Source organism: Erpetoichthys calabaricus, chromosome 3 (genome assembly GCF_900747795.2).
Source record: "Erpetoichthys calabaricus chromosome 3, fErpCal1.3, whole genome shotgun sequence".
Classification (NCBI taxonomy): Eukaryota; Metazoa; Chordata; class Cladistia; order Polypteriformes; family Polypteridae; genus Erpetoichthys; species Erpetoichthys calabaricus.
The window spans coordinates 305,106,463-305,125,846 of record NC_041396.2 but is presented as its reverse complement, the minus strand read 5'-3'; the positions used below and the strand labels follow the sequence as shown (position 1 = coordinate 305,125,846).

Genomic DNA, 19,384 nt, shown 5'->3' with positions numbered 1-19,384 from the left:
ATCGCCAATCCACCTAACCTGCATGTCTTTGGACTGTGGGAGGAAACCGGAGCGCCCGGAGGAAACCCACGCAGACACGGGGAGAACATGCAAACTCCACGCAGGGCGGACCCGGGAAGCGAACCCAGGTCCCCAGATCTCCCAACTGCGAGGCAGCAGCGCTACCCACTGCGCCACCGTGCCGCCCATTGTAATTTATGCATTATCAAAAAATATTTAAACCGCGGACCACCTAAGCCGCGGTTAAGCAGTTTGGACCCCAATCCCCGCAGCTTAATGGCCCTACACTGTATATATATATATATATATATATATATATATATATATAAATATATATATATATATATCTATATATATATATATATATTGTGGCATGGGACCCGGCCAGGACGCCCCTTCACTGTATATTCAGGGGGGAGTAGCCCTGGATGGTGCAGTACCTCCCCCTGCACGCTGGATGGCCGGCCCCCTGGGTTGGAGAGGTGCCTCAGTCTCTCGTAGGGCTTCATGGGAGATGGAGTTCTCCACAGCCCTGTTAGGGTCTGGGGTGGCCCACCTTGACTACTCTTCAGCCCCACCCGGGAGTGCGACCGGAAACAGGTGATCAAGCACCTGCAGCAGTTCTGGGTGGGCCATAAAAGGAGCCAGCAGCCACCACTCAATGGCCAGAGTCGGGTGGAAGGAGGACAAAGCTTGTGGTGGAGTGGTGGTGGAAGAGGGAGAAAAAGAAAGAAAGAGAAAGGAGTATTGAGTGTCTTGTGCTTGGGACTGTGTGGGGGGTGGGGGGGGTTCACGGGGGAAGACGTGCCCTCCAGCTGCAAAAAATAAAACCTTGGTTTATTTTTATATGTGCCTCCCATGTCAAATCTGTGTCGGATCGGGTGCAATATAGCGCCTTTCTTACAATATATATACTATTAAAATATCAGCGCTTCGCAGCAGAGAAGTAGTGTGTTAAAAAAGTTATGAAAAAGAAAAGGAGACATTTTAAAAATAATGCAACATATTTGTTTTGTCACTGTTATGAGTGTTGCTCTGCGGTGGGTTGGCACCCTGCCCAGGATTGGTTCCTGCCTTGTGCCCTGTGTTGGCTGGGATTGGCTCCAGCAGACCCCTGTAACCCTGTGTTTGGATTCAGCGGGTTGGAAAATGGATGGATGGATGGGTGTTGCTGTCATCAAGGATCTGATTGTCATTATTTCTTTCAATCACGTTTGTATTTGGAGCGCGTGTTGTGTTCAAGTGACATTCTGCGTTTGACAAGTTTCATTGATACAGTTTGTGTCCACGTTGTCAGAGTTGAAACATTCACAAACATCGAAGGGTCTACTACCCAAATCGCTACCCGTGAATCTGAGATGTTTAACAGGCGTTCCCCGGTTGTCCAAAGGTGTAACATATTTCCCCATTTCTATACACTTGAAGACGACAACGAAACAATTCATCAGTTCCATCAGTTCACATGCAGAATCATAGGTTGAGAGCTGAAGCATTTCACTGCTCTAGTGCTCCTGTGTAGTATAATTGTCTTCTCCTGCACCGTCATCAGTCCCGTGAGACACAATGTCTCTGCGGATATCAAGGATGAGACTGATATGGCCACGCAATCAGTAAGAGAGAGAGAATGGAAGAAGCAGAAGCAATCTCTGGGCGTGGAGACCACTGGGTACGGGTCGGTGAAGTTGTGATCGACGGTGATCACTGGAATAGACTTGTTATTCACACAGGTGGCGCAGTAGTAGTGCTGCTGCTTTGCAGTAAGGAGACTGTGGAAGATTGTGGGTTCGCTTCCCGGTTCCTCCCTGTGTGGATAGCACTTTGAGTACTGAGAAAAGCGCTATATAAATGTAATGAATTATTTATTATTATTTTGGGGTAAACTTGCACCCGTTGAGAAAGAAAGTACGAAGGAAGGCAAGAATTGGTGTAGCAGAGAATAAAAAGCAGAAGTCAGCACCAGGAAGACGTACGCGAGGAAGTAAGGAAGCCCAACAATGACAGCCTTGAAGAATAAAAGAATAAAAGAAAAGACAAAGACGTGAAGTGAAACAAGGCCAGCAATAATGGGAAGAAGGGAGCAATGAGCACGACGAACAGCGGAGGAAAGTAAGGAAGCGAGTGAGGAGGCACATGAGGATGTCGTTAATGTATATCGGCAGGGAGCCAACCATGTGGTACAGCGGCCGGGTGGAAAAAGGAAGGGGGACCGGGGGCGGCCCTTGTGCGTCCCCTGTTAACGGAACTAAGGAATGAGACCGCCAAAAGGAGAGGTCAGTTCCGAACATTCCTTATCGGATAATGGTGAGAACCTCCAAAAAGAAGACGTTATTTTCAAAAGTTCGTTACGAGGCAAATGAAACATACTTAACATTTGTACAGTAAGTACAGTGTAAAGGATGAGAATGGGAAATTTGGGCTTCCTACTGTGGGAGATGTTTATCCCGGACAGCACCCCCAGGCCGCTAGATGGAAACCCTCCCTGTGGCATGGGAGTGCCCCAAAGACCAGCAGGGAGTTGTGGACAGTGAAGTTTTTATTCCCAACCCTGCTGGACACCGTGGGGCCCACCAGAGGACGCCGCAGGGAGGCTCAATATAGGTTATGCGTGCCCTATAACCCGGAAACACGTCATCATCATATGACCAGAAGGGACGACGTGTGTCCGGGTTGAAGAAAAGGACTTTTAATCTGACCCGGAAGTGATAAGGACTCGTGGACTGCTGGGCTGGAGCCACTTCTGGGTCAGAGAGTATAAAAGGACTCTGGGAAAGCCCAGACGCTGAGCTGAGCTGGGAGGAAGGGTGGCAACGCGTCTGGGAGAGGAGGATTGGTTTGATTATTGGAGAAATTATACTATTGTATGTGTAGTGAGGAGTGTAGAGTGCTTGGTGCACATTATTATTGTAAAATAAATAATTATAGTTTTACCTGGTGTTTGGAGTCATACCTGAGGGAGCACTGATACGCTCTACTGCTACACTACGTATATTGGGAGTCGCAGAAATAGTGAGGAGGGGTTTCCCTTATCTATATATACAGTTTAGGGGGTACACCCGTCCCGGGTGAAACACTCACCCTCAGGTCTACAGATGTAAAAAAAAAAAAAGGAGGCATAGGTGGTGGTGGTCTTGGCGGACCCCCAAGCATTTTAAGGGAAAGCGGTCACCTTCCTGGGGCCATGAAGATGCTCCTGAGACGCACAAGCCTCTTTGGCATAATTCACTCTTTCGTCCTTCTGCTTCATTCCACCGAATGTTTCAAATAAGACCACAAATGAACATGGTGGGGACAGAAACGACAGGACCCTTTCACCTCATGTCTGGTCGAACAGCCTTTGGAGTTTGCAATCCCTGCACACGAGCGATTTTACTGGAACTCTCCACGAGACGTCTGCACCTGTCCACAGGTGGTCCTGAGCAAACTGCTCCAGCTGGGCCAGGTGTGAAGGGAGTCTTCACCAGACGGCAAATGTTTCAGATGTTCCCACAGATGTTCGATGGGATTCAAACCAGGGCTCATAGAAGCCCACCTCAGAATAGTCCAATGTTTTGTTCTTGTTTTTGGCTCCTTATGCTGTTGGAGGGTTCATGAGCTGTGACTGTGCCAGAGCTTGGTGACACCGGGCAGGAGGACATTTTACTCCAGAATGTTTTGATAGGCTTGAGATTTCAATGTTTCCTGCACAGACTCAAGGCCCCCTTTGCCAGACACAGCAAAGCAGCCCCCAAGCATAAGTGAGACTCCTCCATATCTCACAGCAGCTATGGTGGTCTTTTCTTAGAAAGCTTTACATTCTCATCTATAGACACACAGCTGCTGTGACCTGCCAGAAAGCTCCAGTTGGGTCTCGTCTGTCCAAAGGACCTTCTTCAAGAAGCATTGCGGCTCATCAATATGAATTTGAGCATTCTGGCTGTTTTATGTGGAGTCCTCCTGGTTGGTCTTCTTCCATTGAGCCCACTGGATGGAGTTTAGTTTCTCTCTCTATGGACATTGTCCTCGGCTTTTTGTCTGCCATTCTCACTTGGGGGTCGTGTTCAGGGAGGTTGGCTACAGTCCCATGGACCTTCAGCTTCTTCATAATATTTGCCACTATTGTCACCGGAACATCAAGCTGCTTGCCGATGGTGGTCTTCTAGCCTTGGTCTGTCATCTTCTTTGTGATCTCCTCACACGACTCTCTCCTTTGCTGTCTCTGGTCCGTGTTCAGTGTGGGACACCCAATGACACCAAACAGCAGAGTGACGACACTTCTCTACTGAAACCAGCCGATTGCACAATTGGAGACACGTGTGTGTGACACGAATTCAAGAAAACGGCGAGTTTGAATCAAATCCAGTTATCGAGGAACATCTCTAGGGGTCTTCACAAACGTGTTCAGGTCCTTTAAGAAGATCTTTGTAGAAGAAGCAACACTCAATCTCTTGGTCTGTCATCTTCTTTGTGATCTCCTCACACGACTCTCTCCTTTGCTGTCTCTGGTCCGTGTTCAGTGTGGGACACACAATGACACCAAACAGCAGAGTGATGACACTTCTCTACTGAAACCAGCCGATTGCACAATTGGAGACACGTGTGTGTGACACGAATTCAAGAAAACGGCGAGTTTGAATCAAATCCAGTTATCGAGGAACATCTCTAGGGGTCTTCACAAATGTGTTCAGGTCCTTTAAGAAGATCTTTGTAGAAGAAGCAACACTCGATCTCTTGTCACACTTGCTTTGCTTTACTCGATGACACATCAAAGGTATGCAGGGGACAATGGCTGTTCATTTTGTCACTTTGCATGAGGCATGTGGCACTTCTTCCATGAGTTCTAAGGAGACCAACACATTTGTCCACCCCCTTCACCACATCATCCAGGTGGGTGCGGCATGTTGCCCCCCCCCCCCTCGCCCGTCTACATGGAGGGCTTTGAGTGTCTAAAAAGCAGCTACACAAATGTCTCCCATTCTTTCATTCATTAAATGTGTTCCTCAGCTGACTGCTCTAATAACCCAATCCTGATGACTTACCCTGAGTGCCCACCAATATGATTGCAAACTCGCTGCTGCTTCGGTGTTGGGTCAGCTGGGTGAACTGCTGGAAGACCTCCTGGAAGCTGGACTCGTTCTCTAAGCTGAAGACAAAGATCACGGCGTCCATCCAGGAAGCAAACTGGCAAATGGAAAAAAAAAGTGGGTGAGACCACCTTATTGGGCAGGCAGGAAGAAGCACCGAGGCCCATCGGCCATTTACTACTCAGTCTTAAACATTTCCTAAGAACCCCCCCCCCCCCCAAATCACTAACCATTGCACCACCAAGTCCATTGAGGTGGACTTAACCCTAATTCTTGAGCCCCCCCCCATACTGAGCTCAGCCCAGTCCCCCAGACTCCCCCACTGCGCTTCATATTCACTCTTACCTCACACCCCCAGTCTCCCCCCCAAACACTAAACTCTGACTTTCCCCACTTTCTTCCACTTAAAGTCCAAATCCACTGCAGTGTCCCCTTCCTTATGTCATAATATGAGCCCCCCCTGACCCCGACCCCCCCACCACATACTCCACTCTCTGTTCTCCACCAATCCCACTAAGACCAGCACCCCCAGTCACTGAGCGGAGACCCCTCACTATCCACTTCAGTCTCTTCCTCAGAGCTCCTGTGCCACGCTCAGATTTGACCTCGCTTTTCAGACCACCTTGCTGCCCCCCCTCAGCTCAGACCCTCCTTTATCCTTCATTACCCCCAGTCTACCCCCCCAATACAGAACTCAAATTTACTCCAATATCTATTAGTTACACCCCCCCCCCCTGCCCACCTACTATCCTCAGCAGCCTCCCTCTTAACTTCACAACCCAACAAGACGGACCCCCGCAGGACCCCCACTACACACAGCACACTCTCTCTCTCTGCTCAGCTATCCACTACTCTCCCATCTGTACACCCCCAGCCCACTATGAACAGCTCCCACCCCCCCATCACCTTCTTGCTCTTCTACACCCAGTCCATTAAGATGCCCCCTGCTCAACAAGCTGAGACCCCCCCAGTACCCACCTCACTTTTCACCCCCTCCACCATACTATTCTCTAACCTGACTAGATGTTTCACCCCAGTCCTACAAAGCTGACCCCCCCAGCTCAGACTCCCCCACCCGCTATAGAGGGGATTCACAAAGTCTACAGACCCCTTCACGTTCTGCACTCTTTATTGGGTCGTTGGTTTCATTTTCAATGGATACATTTGCCATTTGTTGCCCATCAATGGACACTCAATAACCCACGGTGACAAAGTGACACTACATTTTCATGAAAGGTTTGTACCTTTATTAAAATCATAAACTGGAACCTCTCGTATGTCTTCTGTCACGCATGTGCACCTTGAGACCACCTTACCAGCTCTGTTATGGTGGGCACTACCACTCCGGGATGACAAGAGGCAAACAATGGCATCTCTTTCCTCCACTCCAGTTCAGACAAATAGGCCTAGCCCCGCCTACCGCCACCCACATTGGCCACACCCCTTCCACCCCAGACACCTTGAAAATGGGCATCAGCAGAAAGATGCAGTTCACTTGGACCCGAGCCTCGAATGCCCGACAGAAAGAAGGGAGAAACAGCATCTGAGAAGGGCTATTTTGGCTGTGCCAGTGGCACCAGTTTTGGTTTTTGTTATGAATATATTAAAAGGGGTGACCCAGTTGGTGCCCCAACAATCGCTTCGGTTTGTTCATTGGATGCAATACTCACTTATGACCCTTTGTTCAGTGCATATTAGAAGCCTCATTGGCAGCAATGCCAACTTGGAGTCTTCCTGGTAGGTCACCCCCAAGCTCTGCACCCCAGGATCCTCTGAAGCCCCATGAGATGGGATGGCAAGGTGTCTGCACACTGCCATCTCATCTTCGGGTATCTCCACACATGTTCTCTGGGAGTTATGTCTGGGCCACTTAATGACACTCAGTGACTTGTCCTGAAGCCACCCCAGCATTGTCCCGACTGTACCTTTCAAATCACTGAGCACTCGTCCCACTCTGAGGTGGCATGGAGGTCTTCTTCAGGGACCCCTCTAGATTTGCATGCAATCATCCTTCCCTCAATTCTGAACAGTCTCCCTGTCCCCATTGCTTGACACTGCCACCTCCATACTTCACCATATTGAGGGGTGCCTGATCTTCTCCAGACACCGTACTTGGAGTTCTGCCCCCCAAGAGCTTCATTTTTGTCCCATCAGACTAGTGAGCTGTCAGGCGCCTTTCACTGAAGAGTGGCTTAAATGTCCGATTGATGGAGTACAGCAGAGATGGTCAAACTTCCATCTGACACTCTGTTAGAGTGAACACTGGGGTCTTGGTCACCTCCCTGACCGAGGTCCTCCTTTCTCGGTTACTGAGTTTGTCTGGACGGACAGCTCTAGGAAGGGTCCTGGTGGTTCCAGACTTTGTTCATTTCCCAGTTCTTGGGGGGAAGACCCCAAGCTTTACAAACGGTTTGACCCCCTTGCCCTGATCTGTGCCTCACCGCAATTTGATGGTGGGTGTCTACAGAGTGTTCCTTGGACTTCATGGCTTGGAATTGTGGGACCCTCTATATACACACAGGGACACCTGATGTCCAGTCAATTCAGTTTACCACAGGTGGACTCCAGTCGAGTTCTAGAAACATCTCAAGGCGAAGTAAAGTAGACAGAAGCACAACGTGGAGGACTTCAACAAAGGGTCAGATTACCCCTAGGGGTGAGCAATCCTTTCTGAAGACACGTCCTCACTTTGTCCTGATGGGCTACTGAGTGTAGATTGATGGGCAAAAGTTCAAAATGTCAAATTTCAACAACACAGTTAAAGTGTGCAGAAGGTGAGGGGTCTTTCTGAACCCACTGTACATACCGTGTATATCCCACCCACCCATCTCTTAGTCTAAGTTTGGACTTCGCTCCTATCTCACACATACACACACTCCACCATTTCCCATTTCAGTGTCCACTCCACTAGCGGAGAGTCCAGCCTGTCCCTGCTGTGACGGCCACTGGGCAGAAACCCAGACTTCCTGACAGCCAGCCAGTCTAGAATTGCAGAGTCCTGGCTTCTGAGGAGGGTGGGCACCACAGTTGCTGGAGAAACATTAGGGGGGGCAACATGCAATGGACACCTCATACAATTAGAGTGAAGACCAAGTTAGCAACCCCATGCTTGTCCTTCAGTCCCCTCTGCAGACCTCTCTGGCTGGACCTCCAGATTTACATGGCATGGGAGCCTTTTGCCAGCATGAGGACATGACAGCCACCAGTGGCACTGGTGCCATGAAGATCAGAGCAAATAAAGAGAACCACAAAGGATGTGGTTGGCAACTTTCGGTTGGTTGAGATAAATGAGGACTGCAGTAGCAGGCAAGGATCATGGGAGAGAAGGCCAAGGTGCAGATCACAGCACACCAATGGCCAAGATCATTCTAGAAGGACCAGCAACGTGTAAGAGAGACGGCTGGCAGCCTAACAACCCGGCTGGGACGCCCAAGAAATGGAAGGATGTGGGAAGGCAGTGCCCAAAAGAAGCTAGATGGCAGCTCCCCTGGATTGCAGTGGTGCCCCAAGATTCCACACAGGGCATCATGGGAGTTGGAGTTCTGTATCTCAGCCCTGTTGTGTACCGTGAGTGCCACCAGGGGGTGCTGTGAAAATGGAGGAGCCGTATGGCATGAGGTTTCCACCTGACCCGAAGACCTGCAGAATCACATCTGGGTTGGCGGATATAAAAGGACTTGACCAACCTCACAGGGAAGAGCCAGAGTCGGGTGGAAGGTGGGCGAAGCTTGCTGGGAGGAGCGGAGGAGGCAAAGAGTGAGAGAGAAGAGAGAAAGAAGAACAACTGCGTGCCGTGCCATTTATATATTTATGGCTGTGATTGTGGGAAACGCTCAAGGGAAGAGTTTTCCGAAATAAAAAGCTCTCGTGTGCTTTTAACTTGTGCCCTTTGTCTGTGGTGTTGGGTTTGGCGCCCTCTAATGTCCACAAGACACATTCATAGAGTTCATGATGGAAGAACCTGCCTGCTAAACAAACTCTCAGGTGACCCCAGTGGGAGGGTTGTGGCTCTGGGAACTCTGGGACCTCCAGCTTCATGTTCTTCCCACATTCCCTGAACGATGTGGCTGGTTGGTTGGCAGAGTAATGTTCAGGGGTCCTTACCTGTGCATCGGGAGGTCCTCCTTCCTCTCGGATAAGCAGCAAGTGGCTTTGTCCCTCCACCACCACCTCCTTCTTGAATCTTCCTCCTGGAAGAGACGACAGCAGCAGGCACCAAGTGTTAGAAAGGGTCATGATGGCGTGTACAGCAGGCTTCTGTACCCCTGCCCTCCACTGCCAAGAAATGCCTCCATGTGCCAACCCTGGCCCATCACCAGGGAAAGGCATCACTCTCACCCATCACAATTGCTCACTGAGCTCTCATACTTGCTGCTTCTGTGGCACCAGTAGGCTGGCACCTCACAAACCAGTGTGCCCACTTCCTGTTGCTGTTCAGAAGCCACTTCCTGTTGCCTCTCAGCAAAATCTGACTGCCTAGACTGAAGTTAACTGTCACACAGCAGCACCCACCCATAAGCACCTACCTTCGGGTGACTCCAGTGGCAAGTAGCTTCCAGTGAGGAATCGATGGACCAGTGCCGACTTTCCACTACGCAGGCTTCCCAGAACTCCCTGCACAAAGAAGGAGAGGACATCCATTAAGATGGGCAAGTCGGTCGGGCAGAACCTTCAAAAGCCCACCACCCCCTTAAAAGAAAGGATGGCACTCACCAGGTGGAGCTCAGATATGCTGCGGCTCAGCGTCCACTCCTGGTTATTCACAAAGGCAGCTAAGAAAGAAAGAAGAAGAAGAGAGGCCAGTCAGCAGGGTCTCCAGCCCGGATTGGTGGTCCTTTAGTGATCATGAGGAGCTGAGAGGGCACAGAGATCTGGCACCAGACAGGTCTTGACACTTACTGGGGGGCACAGGCACTAGGTTTATACTGAAACTGCTGTGCATTCACATTGGAGATGCCAGTCTGTATGTTCGACTCACAGCATCTGACATTAAAGCTGGCACAGGGCTGAACAAGTTTGATTCTAAGGAGTCACAAAGACAACGCCAGTGTGAACCACAGTGGTGCTCCCCTTGAGATGCCAGACTGGTTCTGAGATTCATAATACAGATGCCAAACTTCTTCTTAGACCTCATAGGCTTTAAAAGAAAATGGAAATCTGAATTTCATATTGGAGATGCCAGAGTGACTCTCAGACTAACTGGGCTAACACTGGAGATCTGAAAGTGTCTGGTAGATTCAGACTGGAGATGCCAGTCGGTTTCTGAGATCCTGACTGTCTGTGACACATAATGGTGCTGAACAGGAGATGCCAGCTGGGTTGCAACACTGGAGATGCCAGGTTGGTTCTGAAGTCCCACTGAAGATGTTAGACTGTTCCTTACACTCGTTAGACTCATACACAGAAAATGCCAGCTTGGAGTCCATGTTGGAGATGCCAGTGTGGTTATCACACTAACTGGGCATACATTTGAAAAGCCAATGTGTCTAGTAGACTCAGACTGGAGATGACAGTGTGGTTCCGAGATTCACTGCAATTACACTGGAGATGCCAATTTAGCTGTGGCACTTAGACAAGAGATATCAGTCTGATTGCAACACTCAGTAAGTTCACACTAGAGATGCCAGTTCTTGTTCTGAGATTCATTTGAGTCGCATTGGAGATGCCAACATGGTTCTAAAATCACAATGGAGATGTCAAACTGCTTCTTAGGCTTATTAGGCTCATATACAGAAAATGCCAGCTTGGATTTCATATTGGAGATACCAATGTGGTTATCAGACTAACTGGGCATACACTGGATATACTAAAGTGTCTTGCAGATTCAGACTGGCGATTGCAGTCTGGTTCAGAGATTCAATAAGTTCCCACTGGACATGCCAGTCCAGGTTGTGAGAATGATTTGATTCATACAAGAGATGCCAGACTGCTCCGTCCACTCGTTAGGCTCATATACCAAACATGCCAGCTTGGATTCCATATTGGAGATGCCAGTGTGGTTATCAGACTAACTAGGTAAACATTTAAGATGCCAGTGTGTCTGGCAGACTCAGATTGAAGATGACAGTGTGGTTCTGAAATTCACTGGAATTACACTGGAGATGCCAATCTGGCTGTGGCACTTAGACAGGAAATGTCAGCCTGATTGCAACACTCGGTGAATTCACACTGGAGATGCCAGTCCAGGTTCTGAGATTGACTTCAGTCACACAGGATATGCCAGTCTGGTTCTAAAATCACAATGGAGATGTCAAACTGCTCCTTACTCTCATTACGCTCATTTACAGAAAATGCCAGCCAGGATTTCATATTGCAGATGCCAAAATGGTTCACAGACTAACTGGGCATACACTGGAGATCTGAAAGTGTCTGGTAGATTCAGACTGGTGATGGCAGTCTGGTTCAGAGATTTACTGGAATTACACTGGAAATGCCAGTCTGGTTGTGGCACTCAATGGTGTTAGACAGGAGATGCCAGCCTGGTTGCAGCCCTCTGTGAATTCACATTGGAGATGCCAGTCTGGTTGTGAAGCTCAGTTCTGTTACACTGGAAATGCCAAACTGCTTTTTAGTCTCATTAAGCTCATATAGAAAACGCCAGTCTGGCCTTTCATGTTGGAGATGCCAGTGTGGTTCTCTGACTAAATGGGCTCCCACTGCATATGCCCATGTGCCTCCAATCTCTGTGGTTCTCAGATTCACATATTATTCACACTGGATATGCCACTCTTGTGCTCTGATGCCAGCCTTGAAGTGAAAGTCAAAGTGGTCATTCTAGAGCATTTTCTGTTTGCCACAGTAAAATGACTGGCAGCGCATCTCCCACCCCTTCACTGACTCCCACCCAGAGTCGTTCCTGCACAGAGTGCTGTGTCTCTCAAACAGACAAAGCCCAGCCCCGTGTCTGTCTGCGGGCCAGGAGGGTGACTGAGCGGTCTGTGGCATGTCCGCTGCTTTGAACGCTCAGGTGCCACGCTAATAAACGATTTCTTCCCGAATTTGCCCAATCAGCCTCATGATAAAGGCTCGCCTAAATGCCAGGGCAGGAGATGTGATGTGATGTCACGGTGGGCCATTCAGTGGTGAGGGGCTGCCAAATGAGTGAAGCTCGGCAAGCACACATCACAAACTGGTGCAGTCGCTGTGCCCATCCAAGCCAGTAGGCTGCTTTGCAGCTCGGCCGTCTCCATGGCAACAAGCACACAAGGCCCTCCTCCCCCGTTCCTGCCCCATCTGTGCCGCGTCTCTCCTTCGCCTACCTCACATATTGGCTGCTCACACGGCGGGCCGGCAGTGTCCTTCTGCTGACCACTGGCGATCGGTGCTGCCCTGCTGACCAACAGATGCAAGGGGGGGGGGGGGCGGGGGTCCATAAATTCCCACAACATCATTCTTGAACCCCCCCCAGTCAGGGTGGTCCGGACCTGAAGCTGATGTGCTTTGTGTTCACCTCCCGAGCCGCCCTTTGTCACTCTTTATGAAGCCCAAGCTCCTGTCTGTCTGTCTGGCTGCTCACTCCCTGCTCACTTTCTTTACTCTCCTCAGCTGAGTGCCATTCCGTTGTTGTTGTTGTTATGCATATTACAGGCCACAATCACTGCCTCTCTTCACCCCTCAGTCACTCCTCATTGAACCCCACTCACCCCCAGTCACTCCTGAGGCTTGGCGCTTATTGTGACTCTCTTGTCACTCATTTGGCAATCAACCCTCTCAGTGAACCCCAAGTCACTCTTGTTCTGCCCGTTTGAGTCCCCTGTGCCACTTTCACTCCAATTAGTCCTTTTAGCTCAAGTGTGGCTCACTCTCATTTCATTTCACTCGTTATCCCTCAATCGGTTCCAAATCACTCTTCATTCATTCGTCTCTCACCCCTAAGTCACTATATTTTTGGACTTTGGTATGTTCAGTTTCTGTTCATTTATTTTTCGACGGTGTTTTATTCACTCTTTAGTCACTCCTGATGCACTCATTATCACTCTGTGGTGAGACTTTATTTAGTCTTTACTCATTTCGCCCATTTCTCTTTATTCACTCCCTAGTTACGTTTTAATGCACTCTCTCTGCTCTCTAGAAATTCAGTGTGATACTGAATCCAGAAACAGGCCATCGCTCAGTCACTCTGCATTCACTCCTTGCTCACTCTTGACTCACCGTCACTCTACAATGACACTTCACTCGGCACCAGGTCCCTTCTCTGTCACTCTACTTTTAATTCACTGTTTGGTCACTCCTCATATACCCTAATCATTTCAGAGTGACACGTTACTCTACATTTTATTTACTCCTAGGGTCACCCTCAGTCATTTTTGTACCTTCTCACTTCTCGGTCACACTCTTTCCACCCCTGGTTACTCCTCACTAATCTCTGTAAATTCAGAGTTACACTTTATTCGGCATCTTGTCACTATTTAGTCACTCTTTTAGTACCTCCTGCTAACTTCTCAATCACTTGTAGGCCACAACGCGTCACCCTTTATTTGTCTAAGTGACACTTTATTTGACGTCACTCTCTACTTTTTATTCACTGTTTTGGTCACTCTTCATGCACCTTATACTTGTCTCACTCTACTTTATTTGGCACTTTTCACGCTACTTCTGGGTCACCCTCGGCCATATTTTATTTTTTTCCTCCTCACTTCTCAGTCACTCTCTTTTCACCCCTGGTTACTCCTCACTGATCTTTCTGTAAATTCAGAGTGACACCGCCGGGTCATTTCTAATTCCCTCTATTTTTCATTCACCATCTGGTCACTCCTCGTGTACCTTTTCCTTGGCTCACTATAAATTCAGAGTGACACGTTTCTTCAGCACCAGCTCACTTCCTAGTCTTTCTCTTTTCACCCCTGGTTCCTCCTCAGCCCCCCTTTATTGTTCTGTTCCTACAGTTAGAGCCACTCACTCTTAGGTCACTCTGTGATCCTCCTTTGCTCGCCTCCGGTCACTTGTCACTCTCTCTCTATTCCTCTCCTTTCTGGTTCACACTTGATTTGCCACTTGATCACTCCTCGCTCACTCTTTGTCTGTCCTTGATCACCCATCCCTCCCTGATCTGATGCCAAGTGGTCAGCTACGCCTGTCGTCCCACCGCTCGTTTTTAAGACAATGCCTTTGAAATCTAAATTTAGGCTGAATTTGCATAACGAGCAGAGCATTGTGGGTCGTCTCGTCACACTTCTCTGACAGGACTCAAGGTGTTTTCCTTTCCACCACAGGACCCCCCCACCACCACCACGTTTAGTGTCTATGGATGAGGGATGGAAAACTGCACTGTATATAGCGCCTTTCATAAAGCAGCAAACGGGGCTCCGATTTTATATTCAACAACCTGAATGCCACTATGGAGGTCTGAGCTCAGCTCGGGGTGACAATGGGTGGGCCTCCGAAAGGTCCCTGCGAGCGACAATGGAACATGGATGGACAGATGGACGGATGACTGGGTGGCTCTGGTGCTGGTATCCTGCCACCATAGCAGCGTAATGGGAGGATGGAAGCGGAGCGGGCTGCTTACCCTCCGGCATGTCCTCGTCACTCGACTCCCGCTCCAGGGCCCGGTAGCTCGTCAGTCCCGCCGCCGGCGAGCTCTTGGTGAAGATGCCGCTGATGAACCGGAGCATCTTGCGGTCGCGTGCCGAACTCCGGGATTTTTCGTAGTCCTTGCCCAGGACGTGAAGGTCGCTATTGTCCAGTGTCTGGCTCTTGCCCTTACGGGGGGCTTTGGGCAGAAGTGTGACTGTGGACAGGGGAGCCACGGTGGTCCTGACCCTATGGCCTTCTGTTCTGGGGCTGCCCCTGGCAGGTATAATCGGTCTCGGCTTGGGCTTGGCCTCATTTTCCGGCCAGGACAGGCGGTTACCCCCGGCCTTGGGGGCCTTTTCCCTCCGATCCAAGCTCTTGGCGGCAGTGGGCAGCGGCACCTCCCGTCGGCTGGTGCTGTGGGATTTCAGAAGCAGCGCTGGCTTCTGGCCAACTCGGACCGGGATCCGGCAGGTGTCCACATCCACCGATCTCCAGGCTTTAACATCTCGGACCCCTCTAAAGGGCCGGGGACCTTCCAGAACTCCAAGAGGTGCCAAGTGCTGGTCCTCGCCCGCACAGCTAAAGGTCACAGGGGCAACGGAGAGGGGCGCCCGTCTCCCGCGCTCCGCTTGTCGTGGCGTGGTCTGTATGGGGCGCTTTCCCAAGAGCTCGCCAGCCGGAAGTGGTGGAGCCTTTTCGTGGCTGGGTGATTCATCCTCGGGGCTGCCAGGGCTGGGCTGCTCGTCTCCCTCCTGGGCACTGGTGCCCGCAGCCTGCTCCTCTGCCCGCACACAGGCACCCTCGAGCTCTGCAGGGGCCGCACCCTCACCTCCGCCCTCCGAGGCCTCGACTGCCTCTAGCTTCACGAGGGTGAGCGAGATCAGGTAGGTGGTCTTCCTCTGCAGAGACGCTGCCCGGCTCATGGGTTCAGGAGGGATCCGGCACACCATAGACAGCTGGGTGGCACAGGCTGGTGCATGTGTGACCTGTCCGCTCGCTGGCTTCTCACCACACACGCAGAGACGTCTTATCTGGCAGATTCGGTCCCAGCAGCCGCCATCCCCGCAGGTCTGGGTGGGCCACCGCTACCGAGGCGGGCTACAGCCGAGACGCCGTCGTGTCCGAGGCAGCGGGCGACGCCATGTAGACGAAGACCGAAATGCTCCTAGCGCCGGTGAGGGGAACGGTCAGGACAGGCGAGGAGAAGGTGGAAGGAGTCGAGTCTCACCCAGGCAACGTCACCTCCCCCATTCATCTCCGGCGAGCGGCAGGCGATTTGCAATTCAATCAATCCGTCCGGGGCGCGGGCTGCAAGCAGGAGAGCCAGGCGAACGGGAGCCCGAGCGCTCGAATGAAGCGACGCACGCCTCCGGGAGAATCCGGGAATAATGAAGAGCCGGACGAGCCGCCCCCGTCACTGCAGCCAGGCAAACAAAAAGGCTCCTTCGATGGCGGGAGGAGAGAGAGAGAGAGAGAGAGAGAGCGAGGGAGTGAGGGAGAGGAGGAGAGGAGCAGGCGGCCGCTTCTTAAGGACTTGCAAATGCTCATTACGGAGCGCATCCGAGAGAGACTGTCAGGCGGCAGCGAGCCGCGTGTGCGCCCGTATGTGGGGGGGGGGGGGTCTGTGTGTGTGTGATTGGTAGGGGCGTGCGCCTCTGACTGAGTGTGCGCAGCTAGGGGGGGGGGGGGGGGAGAGTGCGAGCAAACACTTGTCTCTTCATGTGTGTGTGTGTGTGTGTGCCATGTCACGGTTCGGCTTGCCACATTTGTGCCATCTGCAGCACCTCCCCTGCGATGGGAGTCTCAGTGGCATTTTGGATGAGTGATCAATTTTGGGCCCCGCTGCCATCTGAAGGGTGCGGGCCCCTGTTGCATGGCGTGAAACGGGCATGTGCCAACCAATCGCATGGCAGGTGGTGAGGTCATAGGGCAGAGAAAACACGGGTGAAAAGGGGCCTACCGAGTACGGGTCACACACACACACACACACTGAGCAGGACAAACAGAGTGCCCTCGCTGCCAGGTGTGACTCACTGCACACTGACTCACATGTTGGTGTCTTTTATAAAAATACTGTGTGTAAAATCGCAGGTAACCATGGCAACCAGCTTGCAAAGCCCACGACACACTTGAATCCCCATTGTTCAGTGCCAACAGTTCTGTTCCAATCCCAGCGTCCTTGTGACGCCCCCCTGTAGAGTGTCAGCCACGCGAGGGGACAGTGTATGTGTGTGTGTGTGGTGGCACTTTAGGACACCTCAAGCTGAAGACACGGAGGTGACACCCACGCACCGTCCTCACTACCGCCACTGAAATCAGAAGCTTTGAGGGAAGGGGCATTCACAAGTTGGCTGGCAGGAGCAGGAGGGGCAAAGTGCCATGGGCAGATGTTTTAGGAAAAAAAAATGAGAGACAGCTGAGGGGGCAGAGAAGACACACAGTGTGGCATATGGGGGCAGAAGCAGAGACTGGCATAGAGGCATTCGAAGCAAACATTTAAAAAGGCCCTGAACAGCCACAGCAGTGAAATCAGAGTGCCCACCGAAAGGTGGGCACAGAACAGCAAATGCCACAGGATGCAAGAGTCACGAAGGGAAGCAAAGACTAATAACTCAAGACGAGCTCATGAGACCCCAACAGCCTCATGCCCACCGAAGGAGGGGGGGTGAACACAAGCTGTAAATGTGGGGCACCCTAGGAGTCAGACGTGCCAGTTCAGGACTCAGTTCGCATGAACCCAGCGGGCCTCTCGCCACTCAGCAGGAGGAAGTGGCTTCAAGGGAGGAAGTGCAGCCTCACGCTACTACGCCATCATGCCGGAAACAAGCCACCCTGTTTGTGCGCCTGCCGCTCAGGCTCAGTCTGCAGAAAAGCAGGTCAGACCCTCCAGGGTGCCATGTTACCCGTCTTCCTCCGCCAAATATGTGCTGTTTCACTGACGAGTGCTTGCATGGCATGGCGATCACCCCCCAGCGGGCATCAGAAAGCCTCACCGTGAAGCCGACAACATCACAAGTGGCGGTGGACGAGGAGGTACCCCCCCCCCCTCCCCCTCCCCGGGGCTGCATTAAGCAGAAGGTCCCAAAAACTCCATCACTTGTAGTCCAGAGGGAGGGGGCAGAGACCACATGACCCAAGTGTAGATGGGAGATCATTTCCATCTGTTATATAGCGCCTTCCGCAGCGCCATTGTCTTTTACCTGCCACTGGTCCTGAGCTACACTGCCATCTTTTAGTTATTTGCACAGCCAAAGTAACTTACAAAGGAGGTCAACATAGTCAGTCTGGGGGGGGGGGGGGGGGTCCTGTTTTGAGCAAGTGCAGCAGCATAACTACAAAAAAAAAAGAACCTCAATGCTAAACCCCCCCCCATACACGCCAGACCCCCAAACTGCATGTGGTGCTCATCATGTACATCCATCAGCTGGCAGCTACACTAATGATGCCTACCCCACCTTTTATATAGCGCCTTACATCCTAGAATTTGACAGCAGACAAATTTTTATAAGTGATGCCACTTGCTCGAGGTTATTCACCAGGGATATGAATTGGCACCCGTTCAGCTTGCCCACTTAGCAAGTCGAGTGAAGGTGGACACGGCCATGTAAAGAACCAGGGGGGCTGAGCACCCAGTTCAGTTTGGTGACAGGCGGCTAACTCAGCTCAACAGCCCACTGCCACAGCAGCCATCCGTGGCATCCCGTCTACTGGAACAAGCCGAGTGACACGCGTCATCCCGAATCGAGCCGAACCCACTCGACTTCCCCACCCCGGCTGCCGTAACCGGATGCTCACCTTGGATGCTGAGCAGTTGCATCTTGAGACGGCTCTGCAGCGGCGCATCGCTCACCCGGTCCAACAGTTTGAAAAGTTTGCTCAGGTTGCTCCGGACGGCCTCGTGCCGCTTCACCTCCGCCCGGATGGCGGCAGACAGCTGCGCTTTCTGGTTCATTGCTGCTTGTGGCGGTGACGGTGGCGGGGCTCACCCAGACATCACCCGGCCGGTCCGAAGTGGCTCGGAAACAGGTGGGGGCGACATGTCCAGCACCCGCGCGGCGGAGACACTGCCGCTAAGTGTCGTCACTTTTTCGTGTGCTCGTCTGGCTCCCTCCGCACTTCCTGATTTGGAACAAATGACAGCTTTTTTTTTTTCAGAAAAGATCTTTGCACCTGATAGCGGCCGCGTGACGTCACACTCCCCGCTCGAAAGTCCCGTCGTCTTCGGTCCCCGTCCTGGGCTGCTGCGCTCGCTCGCCGCTGTTGCTGCGTGTTGTGACACCGTGGTGCTCACCTTCGACTGACGGGACTCTCGCCTAAACTCACGGGAACAGCCCTACCTGCGCGGACATATTGTAGCACTACGATCAAAGGCGCTATACAAACTGACGCGCTTTTTCCGTAGTCAGGGGCTTTTAACGATATTACTAATGGAGAAGGTATCACTTCCACTTTTACACCAAAAAAGTCAACGACATTTGAAAAGTTAAACTTGCACACCTCGGGAAAGTCTGTCGAATGCAAATAATCTCTTGGAGGATTGTGGGTAAAGGAGGACTGGCAGTCCAAGGCGTCTGTTTGAGAGTTTCGGTGGGACGGAGAAAGCCGTGCAGTGTAAGGTGCGGTCGGAGGGTGCGGGGTGGGCACGCGTGAGCGGAGGAGGAGGGCTGACGGAATTACTGACAGTCCGTCTATCTATTATATAGTGCCTTTCTGATCTAACTGTCTACCTTTATTACAGGAGCTACTCAGCAACATGCCACCTTTGTCTAAAACCATGATTAGTGAAAACTAATAGATAGATAATATAT

At 51.3% G+C, this 19,384-nt stretch overlaps 1 protein-coding gene across 5 annotated transcripts in view; it reads right to left on the bottom strand.

Annotated features, from left to right (window-relative positions):
• Positions 1–18,838, bottom strand: part of agap2 (ArfGAP with GTPase domain, ankyrin repeat and PH domain 2) — a 52,379-nt gene extending 33,541 nt beyond the window's left edge. For 3 of the 5 annotated variants that reach the window (XM_028798633.2, XM_028798635.2, XM_028798634.2), the window contains exons 1-5: positions 14,569–16,186; positions 9,774–9,832; positions 9,587–9,674; positions 9,165–9,250; positions 5,016–5,157 (exon numbers count right to left, since the gene is read on the bottom strand). In XM_028798633.2, coding sequence (XP_028654466.1) covers positions 5,016–5,157; positions 9,165–9,250; positions 9,587–9,674; positions 9,774–9,832; positions 14,569–15,526 — 1,333 coding nt within the window. In that variant the 5' untranslated portion in view covers positions 15,527–16,186. Of the gene's footprint in view, positions 1–5,015; positions 5,158–9,164; positions 9,251–9,586; positions 9,675–9,773; positions 9,833–14,568; positions 16,187–18,371 lie in introns of those variants that run through there. The other 2 variants (XM_028798636.2, XM_028798638.2) reach the window with 1 other exon arrangement.
• Positions 18,839–19,384: the final 546 nt, after the last annotated feature.